The sequence below is a fragment of the Larus michahellis genome, chromosome 1 (genome assembly GCF_964199755.1).
Source record: "Larus michahellis chromosome 1, bLarMic1.1, whole genome shotgun sequence".
In the NCBI taxonomy this organism is placed as follows: Eukaryota; Metazoa; Chordata; class Aves; order Charadriiformes; family Laridae; genus Larus; species Larus michahellis.
Genome location: NC_133896.1, coordinates 17,342,920 through 17,356,231, shown reverse-complemented (window position 1 = coordinate 17,356,231; position 13,312 = coordinate 17,342,920). Strand labels below are relative to the sequence as shown.

The 13,312-nt window shown below is 44.7% G+C and overlaps 1 protein-coding gene across 1 annotated transcript in view; it reads left to right on the top strand.

Moving 5' to 3' along the window:
* Positions 1-6,786, top strand: part of ALG10 (ALG10 alpha-1,2-glucosyltransferase) — a 28,461-nt gene extending 21,675 nt beyond the window's left edge. Inside the window, exons 3-4 of the mRNA XM_074584291.1 lie at positions 2,867-2,989; positions 5,389-6,786. Of these exons, the coding sequence (XP_074440392.1) occupies positions 2,867-2,989; positions 5,389-5,451 (186 nt within the window). The 3' untranslated portion in view covers positions 5,452-6,786. The remainder of the gene's footprint in view (positions 1-2,866; positions 2,990-5,388) is intronic.
* The last annotated feature ends 6,526 nt before the right edge of the window (positions 6,787-13,312 follow it).

Below are 13,312 nucleotides of genomic sequence, written 5' to 3'. Positions count from 1 at the left end.
TACCAGATCCTTCTAAATCCTTCTAAAATTCAGTTTCTGAGCAGATCTTGCAGAGCACGCTAAGATGCCTGTGCTGATGTTTCACCCTGCTCACTTAACGCTTTCAAAACCTGAGTGTGCTACATTTTCCCTGCGTAGCTGCACACAGTGCATATTTGTACAAATATTTGGCTGCCTTTGGGCATACAAGAGAAGAAGAGGGTCACCCGATTACTGAGTTCTGGTCCATACGGTGAATTTTCTCCCAAAGAGCCACAGGTGCTTGATCTCTCAGTGGCAACCTGAATAGCTACAGGCTTCCAAAATTTTCACATCCCATGCTCAACTGGTTCCAAGATTTTCTAAATTTTGTTTTTACAAGTAGTTTTTGGACAAGCCAGTAGACATCTAAGACTACAAGCATGTTTCTGTGGAAGAAGCGTTCCCTTAAGCATGTTTGTACAGAATGTGAAGATTCCATAGACCTTATAGTAAGTGCTGTGTGTTAAAACAAATTCAAAAAACTGTCTATGGGATCTATACAAGAAATCTTAAAATTATCTTTGGATTTAGTTCTGGGATGTGCAACAACATGGAATAATTTAACTTGATGTGACGCCCTGGCCTGAAAGATCAACAATTGGACTCATGTTGGTACACTTGCACAGGCTGGCAATCGGCATTTCGACGGCCAGTCCTTTCCTTGTATTGCCTTTTCTCCTCTCCTTTTATTGCCTTTAATTTCCTTCTCCTCTACCTAAAGTCTGAAAACAATCTTTTGTTAAAAAAGCTGGTGACCTGATGACCAGGAAGATGTGTCTGCACACTCAATTGGAGTCATCTATTCCAAAGGCACTCTAGTCTGGCTTCCTGTAAAACCTGATTTAAATCTCTTGGTATTAGTAATACAAGAGCTTACCGCACCTGTATCTTGTAATTTAAATTATTTTATATTAATGGTAGTATTATACAGCTCTGCATTGGTTTTAAGTGGCGAGGTTTTGGTAGCAGGGGAGCTACAGGGGTGGCTTCTGTGAGAAGCTGCTAGAAGCTTCCCCCATGTCCCACAGAGCTAATGCCAGTCGGCTCCAAGACAGACCCCACTGCTGGCCAAATCTCAGCCCATGAGCCGACGGTGGTAGCGCCTCTGGTATAACGTATTTAAGAAGGGGTAAAAACTGCTCCACAACAGCAGCCAGAAGAGAGGAGTGAGAACATGTGAGAGAAACAGCCCTGCAGGCACCAAGGTCAGTGGAGAAGGAGGGGGACGAGGTGCTCCAGACATCAGAGCAGAGATTCCCCTGCAGCCCCTGGTGAAGACCGTGGTGAGGCAGGCTGTCCCCCTGCAGCCCATGGAGGTCCATTGTGGAGCAGAGATGCACTTGCAGCCTGTGCAGAATCCCATGCCGGAGCAGGTGGATGCCCAAAGTCAGCTGTGACCCCATGGAGAGCCCATGCTGGAGCAGGCTCCTGGCAGGACCAGTGGACCTGTGCAGAGGAGCCCATGCTGGAGCAGGTTTGCTGTCAGGACTTGAGACCCTATGGGGGACACACACTGGAGCAGTCTGTTCCTGAAGGACTGCACCCCATGGAAAGGGCCCACGCTGGAGCAGTTTGTGAAGAACTGCAGCCCGTGGGAAGGACCCAGGTTGGAGAAGTTGGTGGAGAACTGTCTCCTGTGGGAGGGACCCCACACTGGAGCAGGGGAAGAGCGTGAGGAGTCCTCCCCATGAGGAGGAAGGAGCGGCAGAGACAACCTGTGATGCACTGACCGCAACCCCCATTCCCCGTCCCCCTGCGCCGCTCGGGGGGAGGAGAGGGAGAAATCGGGAGTGAAGTTGAGCCCGGGAGGAAGGGAAGGGTGGGGGGAAGGTGTTTTAAGATTTGGGTTTTATTTCTCATTACCCTACTCTGATTTGATTGGCAATAAATTAAACTAATTTTCCCGAGTAAAGTCTGTTTGGCCCGTGACAATTGGTGAGTGATCTCTCCCTGCCCTTACCTCCACCCATGAGCCTTTCGTTATATTTTCTCTCCCCTGTCCAGCTGAGGAGGGCAGTGACAGAGCGGCTTTGGTGGTCACCTGGCATCCCCTCAAAGCTCCCTTTTGCGTTTCTCTTGATGTTAACTGCTGGTGAGAATGGTGTGATTTGTGCAAACACTTGTGGTGTGATGGCACTGATTCACCATAGGTCATCTGGCTGGCTGGGTGAGCTTGGAGGGAAGACGCACCAGTGTTTTCACGGCCACAAGCCAAACTGGCATTCAGTCAAACCACTCATAAAAAAAAAAAAATGAAAGCAAAGAAAAATTGCAGGTGGAATGACGCGTAATGCAAAAGGTAAGACGTCTGTATTTCTGGGCTCACCCTGTCTAGCAAGTATTATTCATTTGTGACAGAATCCATGTAGAAGCTGAGGAGGTGAAAAGACCAGAAAATATATACTCTATGGGTCTACGTTTGCACCGTTCAGTGTCGTTCCGCTACGACAGCCATGGTAATAGGCGATATATTTATGTCCTCCATAGCCCTGCTCCCAGCAAAATAAATGCCAACCTTTAAGTAATCAGAATATTTATACTGTAGGTCCTTGGTAAGGATACAACAGGAGTTTAGTGTTTTAATGGGCATTTGAGCTTTTGAGTGCAGAAGTTGTTCTTTAAACAATTTAAAGTAAAAATCGCTTTCTTATGCCTCAGCCCATTAGTTAGTTTTTTAAAAAAATCATCTCTTCTAGATTAGTTTATCTCACATTGGACAAAATGTGGGAAATGTCACCAAGAAAAATATCTGTTAATGAAAGGAGTGATTTCATTATGTCAAGAATCCTCTGCTTTCCCTGCTGTTTATTAATGCTTTTCTTTTCTAAACTTCGGCTTTTCCCAGAGTTGTTGTCAATGTCTTGAGAAACTGTCTCGTAGCAGAAGGACCCACCTGCCTGGGCTCTCTGGTCTCCCCGCAAAGGCCACAGAAGCAACTTATGGCTTTCAAGTCCTGCTATTTCTCCAGGTAGGAAATGGGTTAGGACGAGTAACCGTTATGCAACCCTGGTAAAGCAAGAGATTAAAAATCCTTCTTAAATAGACTAGCAAGCCAAGAAGAAAAAATAACAACTCAGAGGCATGGATAAAGCCTGGCAAAGCCTTTTTCTGTGAGCAGGCACACTTTCAACTCGGGCGCTACAAAGGACCCTTTAGTTTGAACTGTCGGAGTAATGGATCAAACAGTCTAGCCAGAAGGAAGAAAGGAAACAGCGGGACACATGGAAGAGCGGATTTAGGCAGGAATAGAATTGTGAAGGTGCATCAATGAAATGTAGTAGCTTAAAAAGGGATCACTTAGTGAAGAAAATAGAGGTAGTCAGGTAGCATCACTGCAAAATCCTCCATAATCCTCTGCGTTCCCTCATGTCCTGGAAGTAAGGGCGGGCACTGCTGATTCTATGGCAAAGGCAAAAGATCATGTTTTCTATCCCGTTTTTATAGTCTTCCGGTGACAGGCAGGGACTTAGAGTATGTGTGACGGTCCTGAGGGCACTCAAGTCCCTGCCCACCCTTCCGGGACCTCCCCACAGCCTGCCCATGGCCCCGGCCCCCATTTCCCCCCAGCCCCTGCCCCAGCAATGCTGTAGGGTGCTGGTCTCCAGCCCTGTCACAGCCCTGCCTGAACAAGGGTTTTTTTTCCTGCTTTGCTGAATGAATTGCACAGCTCCCATGGGCTTCGAGGGGGCCAGGATGTGGGCCATGGCATAGTTCCAGTCATCTACTGTGCGGTGTAGCAGGTGATCAATTTAGCTCAAAACTAATGAGATTTTTGAGCATCTTGTTTCCATAATGCATCTTCGTTTTTCCAAAGATGTTCTCTTGAAACAGACACAGCCTCTAGCATTTATTAAATACGTTTTCCCAGTTAATCTCCAGTCCATAACATTGCCACTACTCTCAAAGATGATCCAATATATATTAGTTGTCTTCTCGGTATGACATGGTAAAGGAGTTTTGTAATCTCTCTTGTAATATACCCAAAAGGGGTATGTTTTTCACCGCTGATTGAAATGCTCCCTGAATGCCAGAAATGCGCTCATCAGCATTTCAAGTGATGTGTTTATCTGAAGTAGTTTCCTTCTGAAAATTTCGTTTGATGAATAGAAAATGCAGCTTTCGTATCGCTGTAAATCAAGACAAGAATTTTTTTGGAGAATGTTTATAAAAGCAAGATTGGGTCAGACATACTAGCCTTGGTTGCTAGTGGATGTTTTATTTTCCTGGGATGTTGCCACCTTACAGCAGTCCATTCAAATCCAGCATCAACTTATTACAGTTCACTACTCAGCAAAAGATACAGCTGTGTTGCTTGTGTGAAAAATAGGGCCATAAAATTCCGCTGGCTTCAGCACGTAGGGACCTACATCAAGATTACAAGAAGGCACAACTCTCTCAAAGCTTTTACCTCTAAATTGTCAGCAAGAGGGTTCTGTCTGGTATATTTTTTTTTTTGCCACTGGGAGCCAATTATTTGAACGAAGCTCAATCTCTTTCCCTCCCCATGCTGTCAATGTTTTGCTTTCTCTCCCCCCCCGGTTGCTTCTGCTCTGCTACATCTCAAAAAGCAGCTTCCAGCATTCCCCAGAGATTTTATTATCCTAATAGGAGGGAAAATAAACATTTTATCCTGTATATTTGATATGTGCAGATAAATCTGTGAACTTATTTGAAGTTTCCAGCAAAAAGAAAATGCTTAGGATAGATAATGAGCAATCAAAGACAGTAATCTTACAATATTAAGCCAGAAATCTGAATTACAGCCTATCTTTCTGTAAAAACAACTACTGAGGTATGCGGGTTGATTTTATTAACTTCCAAAAACCCCAAGGCAGACAAAACCAAAGTGCCATAAATTATTGTAAGAATTTTTTCATTTAAAATGATATAAAAACCCAGCAACTACTGATAAACTAAACTGTGCTCAGAAAATTGTGCAATACTCTTGCTAGTTGTTCTGTCAAAATACTTTTCAAATTGCCAGGAAAGACAGCTGTTACCCTTCCTGCGTACTCCACTGTGTCTTCATGTGCTGAAAAGCAGAGGAAAAGGTTTCCTAAATTTTCCTTGGATAGAAAGCTCTTCAGTAGCAGCACAGTAGAGAAATCGGAGGAGCCCTCTGAACTGCTGCTTTTCATTATGAATTCTTCTCTCTTCAGCATCGCCCTCTGCTAAAATCAGGCCATTTGTTTTCACTACCAACTCGACCAGGGACAGGACACCGTCTATACAGTCTGTCCGTCTGCGGTGAGGCACGTTTGTGCCGTGCTTTCACGTATAGCATTTCAGCGCTGCCTGATGGCAGGCTGCTAGACGCGGCTGCCATGCCAGCCCAAGGGCTCGCATTTCTCTCTCTGTCTCTGCCAGGTCTCCTGGGCCTCTCCCACAGCAGACCGGAGAACGAGGACCGTTGCCTGCACCCCTTCGTGATCAGTGCCTGGTTGGACCTCCGGGCAGGTTGGACTCTTGGTGGTGTCTGTCTTCCCATCAGCCTTTCCAGACCATCCCCACGTACACGCAACGTAGCATCACGTGAACGGGCCTTTTGCACTTCAGGGTATGACCTCTTCTAAAAATGCAACCGTTACCTGCTGGAGAGATGGTCAAGGGCTGGGCAATCCCACCGGTGTCGTTAGTGCTGGAGGTTAGTGGAGAGTGCCAACGTCATGAGTCTGCCACCATGAGCTGCCCAGGCACATCGCCAGCTCCTGTCCCACCTCCCCTCATGGACCAGGACATCTCTGGTGACTGCGTCAAATAAGGGATGCCAATAAGGCATATTGAGTCAGAGAAGCATCTGGTAATTCACTGGAAACATTCACGCGCACGAAAAAGCATTGTTTACCACTGCAAAGCCTTCCGTGGGCCTGCGTTCTTGCTATGCACTGGCAGTTCCTTCATGAGCCTGGAAATAATTTGTGGGGTTATTTTTGGTAATGTCCCATTGTCTTATTATGCCAAGATTAAATGGGATAACAGATGCAGTAATTAAAAATGAAAAAGTGACAGTTATTTTTGGCTCAAATAGTTACTATTAACTGGCATGGTAGATGGGTTTTTAAAGCCAAAAATATATGCAATAGCAGTCAGAATAGCTGTTACTTCCCTGCTGTTTATGAAAGGCTTATGAATCATGACCTACTCCCAGCCAATTGCATACCTTTATTTCCGATGCTATTTAAATTACATTTCATTTAAATGAGGAGATTGAAGTAAGGAAATATCTGAGGGTTTTTTCAGGCTTTGTCTGACATCAAAAATCAGATGACTGTGTATCTTGATTTCCAGAAGAACATAGGAGACTAATTAATAAACCAAAATAAACAGGAGAGGTACCCCATGCTGACCTGTAAAAAGACCGTGTTGAATGATTCTGCCTATTTAAAGGCAAATGAAATCTGCACAAATGTGCCATTTGCTTACTTTGTTTCTAAAGCATGCACTCATTTTGAAGTCTTAGTTACTGTTCAAAAAACTGCGTCAGAGAAACAAGCTGTGCAGAACAGGTGAACACTAACCAAGAAACATGGAAAACAAGAAATAACGATGCCTAGCACTTCTCACATTAAAAAAAACCCAAACAGAACACAGTCAGGTTGGTGTGTTACTACTACTTAGCCCTGTGACTCATTTCTCGTGTACTGTATTCAGCTCTGATCACAGTCCTTCATTGGTAAGATGCTTGGAGATAAGGTTTTCAGAGATGAGTACGTTGTCAATACTCAACATATAGTAAGTAACAAAATCTGTTGTTTCTTTCAATGCACAGAGCTTCTTTGTCTTTTTCTTTGTATATGAGCTAACAGAATCTGGAAGACACTCAGACATTTTGGTAGAAGGCATCCATGCCGTTTGGGTATCCTACAATCTACTTTATCAGTGCTTAACCTACCCACAATAACAGCAGCATTGTGTGTGTGTGCATATATATATATAAAATATTTGTAATTATGTGCCTCTCTATATAATGTATACATATATTTTTAATTATTTTACAACTTTAAAAGGAATTGCAAACTTAAAAGCTATTTAAAAACTTAACATTTTACCCTTGATAGCTTAAGTATGTTGAACTTTAAACGCAATTATTTAACATTCGTATTATTTATAACAGTAAGACCAGGTCTATGCCATTTAGGTGCCTGAACCTAGATGGAGAGCATCTTCCTTTGGAGGCTAGCAAAGACTTAGGTACTTTCTTGATGAGGACTGGTTCACTTGGGAGTGAATTGTGGTAGCAAACGGAATGTGCTCAGAACCATCCTCTGCCTTTGATGCCAACTGACTGGCATCTGACTCTCCATCACCCACATTCCTCAACCTGCTGGCTCGCTCCCTGGCTCTGCTTTGGGCCACTCTGACAGCTCTTTAATGGACAACCTGGACACGGTTGCTGGACAATTCCCTGCAGGAATGGCTTCCTGGTGTCAGAGTGAACAAGACTGCAGCAGGCCTGCCTCGCGCTATCCTCCTCTCTTCCCCAGTGCTATCTGTGTGGAATTTGCAACCCCAAATGCCCCGCGTGTCTCATGGCACCCTAGAGCATACAAGATGTGTTAATGGTGCTGGGCTATAGCAACACGAAAGCGGCAGGCAGCAGCACAACCCTCACGTTACTTCAGAGCCTTTGAACTGAAAAAAACACAAGCACAAAAGAATAGTGAAGTTTTAGGTCCACAGATGCATAACACTGGGTCCAGCAGAGACTTGGGGCTTTGAGTGATGTGGAGCTGATGTGGCCCCAGAAGATCCTGACCCGACGCAAATGAATTGAGATAATCTGCATCATAGAATCATAGAATCATAGGATCATTTAGGTTGGAAAAGACCCTTGGGATCATCGAGTCCAACCATCAACTCCACTCTACAAAGTTCTCCCCTGCACCATATCCCTTAACACCACATCTAAACGAGTCTTAAACACACCCAGGGATGGTGACTCCACCACCTCCCTGGGCAGCCTATTCCAGTGTCTAACCACTCTTTCTGTGAAGAGTTTTTTCCTAACGTCCAGCCTAAACCTACTCTGCTGCAGCTTGAACCCATTCCCTCTTGTTCTATCGCTAATTACCTGTGAGAAGAGACCAGCACCAACCTCTCTACAATGTCCTTTCAAGTAGTTGTAGAGAGCGATGAGGTCTCCCCTCAGCCTCCTCTTCCTCAAACTAAACAGTCCCAGCTCCTTCAATCGCTCCTCATAAGATTTATTCTCCAGGCCCTTCACCAGCTTCGTTGCCCTCCTCTGCACTCGCTCCAGCACCTCGATATCTCTCTCATATTGAGGAGCCCAAAACTGGACACAATACTCAAGGTGTGAATCACCTGCCTTCAGAGCCAGGAATCAGACCCGCTTTCATTTAGCAATTTAGACATGCCCTCGGAGCTTCTGAAGCTTGAATGGGGTGGGATGAATCCCACCACATGTCTAAATGTTATTGATAACCCTGTCTCTTCCCAGCCCCAGACATTTGCCAGCCAGGCTGAACCCACCCAGAAGAATCTGCATGCAGAGACTGATTGGCACTCCCATCATTTAACTTACCTAAACTCAAGTTAAATTCATCAGGATCAGCCCCAGTACTGATGAGGTCCAAATGTGGCTGCTAGTTGGTAAAAGAGGTAGACAATGACCAATAACTTTAACTTTCACCTTAATCCTCCCTTGGAAGAAAGGATAACCTCTAGTATATGGTGCTATTCCTGCACCCAGACAAATATCTATGTCTTTAACCACCTTGTAGGGCATAATAGCCCTTAAACTTCTCTCTGTTTCCTTAAAACACCTTAAAATATTTGTGAAAATTTTTGGTGCAAACCACTTCAGAATTTATAGCTGCAATGTCAGAGTTAATTTGTATTCCCATAAGGATCAGTGCTGAGAATGTACTTGTTTTGCTTGTTAATAGCATGTGGGAGAAACCTGTCTCTTCTTATCCACCCATCATTTCCAGAGCTTTGTATTAACATATATCAGTAGTAACTGCACCAAATTTGTTCTCACTTAAAATGAGAGCAAGAAAATTCAGTTCTGCTTCTTACATACTCCTAAATATAGCCTGAGACAGAAAAATAATGAAAAAGACCCCATCTGTTAATGCATATCCTATGACTAGACTTCAGGGACATTCCTTAGCTATAAGGACTTGGCCAAGGACTGTATATCTTGGAGCTCATTTACAGTGACTGTGCATAAAGGAATCCTCACTGCAAGCCCTGGATAACTTATTAGTTTTTAAAAAAGGTAATCATGATATTAATTTATCCCCTTTGTCTATAATGCCAGGTAATGTATTTTGGCAAGCATCACTTATAGCTAGAATTATTCTCCCCTGGGTATCTGCAAATGACTCCTCTTCATCCAAATATGTCTTGCTTGTATGCACAGAGAAGCACAGGCTATCTTCCAACTTTAATCAATATTACGATCAGCACTGAATCAAATTAAAGCATATTTGCTTGGCATTTCGGATGATGAAGTAATGCTCTTCCCTAGCTCCAGCAAGACACCGGGGAGTTGCAGTAGGTGGCGGGGAAGATCTGACGGTGCAGTCCCTCCCCGGAGCTGTTGGGGTCACTTCATCACGCGCTTGGACATGGTGGGCGATGCCCATTTTGGCTGGCGGAGGCCCAGGCGATGCGGGTGAAAGCCTTCCTGGCACCGACACGTGGAGATCTGCAGTGCTACAGATTTCTCCTTGGGGAGAGACGCAGGCAGGCGGCAGAAAATTTATTTCAGCGCCTCTGCAGTCTCTGCTGGGGGAGGTCTGCTGCACATGAAGCCCTTGACTCCCCTGGTCGTCCTCTGTTCTTGTGGCTCCACTGGGTTTGAGATGCTGCTTCTGCTCCTGCGGCAGCTGCTTCTCACTTTGTCAGGGCCGCTTGACTTCATTTTAAATATTTATTGGACATTTGGTCTAATGCCCGTTACTTTGCAAGTGTCTTATATGATGGGTATAAAAGCAAAGACCGAGTTTTTTTGCAAGAGGCTGGCCCACAAAAAAGCAATTTCTGACTGTTCGTTGCTGGGAACACACATCTCCGGCTGTATCTCAGGCATCCCCCTCGCAGTGACATTTCTGTGGTGCTTTTCTTTAGTTTAAGTGAGGTTTGTTCTTCAGAACCTGCAGAGCAGCTCTGCTAGATTAGCCTTGAAAAGTAGACAGTAAATGAGAATTTATTCTTGATAAACATTTGAAAATTTTATATCTGAACTGAACAGTTATGACACAAGAACAAATTTTCAATACCTCTGTGAGGACTAATTGGAGAAGCCCAGTTAGAAAGTTTGCATAGAAATCAATCATTTCCAATTCTACATGAACGCTCAGATAAATTCTGTGCTCTACAAAATCAGGGGAGGGAGCCATTTGTTACCATTAGTCACACACATGGCGCTCCGCAATATTATCTAGAGAAGTTGGAATGATTCTTTGTGCCGGAGCAAGAGCTTCCAGCTCAAAATGCAGCTCATGCACCACGGACTTTATTTATGGCCTTTATCCCCGCTTCCTCGCAAACAGCAAGGATGGACGGACAAAATGTTAAAAAAGAAGTATCAGAAATCTCTGGAAGGCTTAGGAGAGCAGCTAGTGTCTTTTATCTGGAAACCCTCTTGTGCCTATGTTTCAAGCATTTGAATGTTATTTTTTAAAAAATGTCTGGAGGCCACTTTGTAGGTCCAAATGGCTGAAGTAAGTTCCTATCCAGCTATACCGATAGCACGCGCTGAACGAGCACCAAAGTGTGTGCAGCAAATGGAGTAGAGAAGCACTTCAGTGTCGTACGGTAAAGAACCGTCTGGCACCTGACATTTTTATCTCAACTATCTGTCCCACGCTCTGCGGCTCACCTCCAACACCCACCTTACAGAGGGGAAAAGTGTGACCCTGAGAATTTAAACAAAACAGCTTGATTTTCTACTGTTTTGTATGTCTTGAGGTGATTTATGCCTCTCTAAAAGGAGGACGAAGTTGCTCTGAGATGTGACCTGCCTCAGGAAGAAGCGGTTTTCACCAATTTTGTTTCCTTGGTGCAAAACTTAAATCACTGCACAACCTGCAAGGTGAGCTCTCCAAGCAGACATGTCCTCTCCTTCTGCCATTCTGTTTTAAGCCCATTTCACAGCTTAATTTCCAGCCAGTGCCACTGAGAAGAGCAGAAGGGGAGGTGGCTTCTAGGCAGTTCTCCACACTCTGCTAGCTCGGGGCCAGGTGGCAGCTCCGAGTTAAATCAGGGACAGGCCAGTGGAGAAGACGAGTGTCACGGGGAGCTGAACCCCATTCGTGTGCCACGGGCCATCCCCAGCTCCTGACAGGCACGGGGCGCTTTGCCTGGCACTCAGAGGTGCACGTTTCAGCTGTTTGTGCCCCCTGAGAGCACAAATTGTAATGATGTTTTTGAAGACGTCTCTGTCTCTAGACATTGCCTACATAGCTTTTCCTATAATTATAGATTTGTAATTATGTACTTAATGATGACACCCCCTCTGTCTGATGATAAATATATTTTTACATAATAGCACTTTAAGCATTACAAATTTACTAATCAAAAAGAGATTCTTACTGAAAGTGAAGAATTACAAAATAATTATACCATACCTTTAATTATACCATAAATAATCTTGCTCATTTCCTAAGAAAGCATATTTGAGCTCTGGTAAGGCACTTACCCTGGGTACCTGCAATGATCTGCATCTCATGCTTACCATGCCAGTGTAAGAAATCCAAAATGTTAAGTTTTTCATTACTACTGCCTCTGAAGTAACCGCAGTGCACTTAAAATAGATGTACAATTCATGAAAATGAATCATTAAAAGGGATTGAGTTGAATTGTGCCCGGCAGATGTTGTCACAAACATCGCTGAAATACTGAAACACTTCTTCCAGCAAGCGACGATGGGATGCTTGGCAGCATAATTATCCCATAGCCAGAGAAGTAATGCTTTTCATGCTAATGCAAGAAGGGCTTCATAAGAAACCTTATGGAGCTTCACTGCACAGTTACAATGATTCTCTTTCATCATCTGTTAGATAGCTCTTGGGCAAGGCTACAGCATCCTGCCCATAGTGGTCCCACACCTCGGCCCTGGAAACATTGGAAGTGGCAGGCGGAAGGATGCAGAGACTCCACTGGGAGGTTGCGTTGCCGGGAGCTGACGCTGGCCTGGACTGAGCTGTGCTCCTTCCCCAGGGCTCTGTGTGCTGCCCGCCCCGCTCAACTGGCTGAGCTGGTGCACGGGGCTCCTCCGCCTCTGATCTAGCAGGGTTTTGGTGGGGTTAATTTTTAGCCACAGAAACCTGGGCAGAGGAGGAAATCCTGGACAGCAGTCAAGCGTTGCGTTGGTTTAAGCTGGCCAATGCCCTGAAAATAAGGTTTTGAAACACAAGGTATCCTTCTGTGTCATTCCTGATAAAGACCTGGGTCAAGCCCAAAAGTGCTTTGGGAAGTACTGTATTTGCATGGTCTGCAATGGCTGGTTTGCATCATCTCCTTGGGTGATGACATTTTTGTGAAAAGGACTTGATCATAGGCAGGTCTCCAGGGTCTCCAAGACATAGTTCTGAGTTAGAAAATTGAACCCCATCTTGTCTGAGTTCAGTTTGGTGTTTAAGTATGGAAGGTCCACACCAGACTCTTCTTCTTCATGTCACACATGGTAGATGCCTAGTCATCTTCCTGTGATCCAGGCAACGCAGACTGATGGGTAATTCCACTCAGATGATACAAAAAGTCTTTTTTTCATTTGTTCATTGATGTTTCCTCAAGTAACACTAGTGTATGTAGGAGTTAATCTACTGGCAGGAAAACATCTTGATTTGAGGTTCATTTTAACTTCTTGAGGAAAAGGGCTTTAGCAGTTTCTTCAGCAAAGTATGCAGTCTCCCAGTTTATCTGGGATTTAAATAAGATCCGTGCTAACTCCTGATGACTTCAAAGCACATGGCACCTAAGCACACTTTGACAGATGATTTTTTTCCTGTGTGCAACTGAAAAGGCTGCATCCTGACAGAGGAGTTCATCAGTTGTTTCAGCCTGGCTAATGAGCTTAGTCTTCTTTCCGTACTGCTGAAATTATACAGAAGCGGCGTCTGCCTCAAGGAGGCATATTGATCAAATCTTGCTTCAGCTCTGAGCTCCGAGGAGATAACTCACTCCATCTCATACGTGGAGGTGTCCTCACCTGCCACGGGGCCTGCCCAGAGGCCAGGCTGTTTGCTGCTCTCAGTTCAGCTCTCAGCACCTGGTGATCCGCTGCAGGCTGGTCAGTTAGCCAGGGCAACAGCAGGTGGTT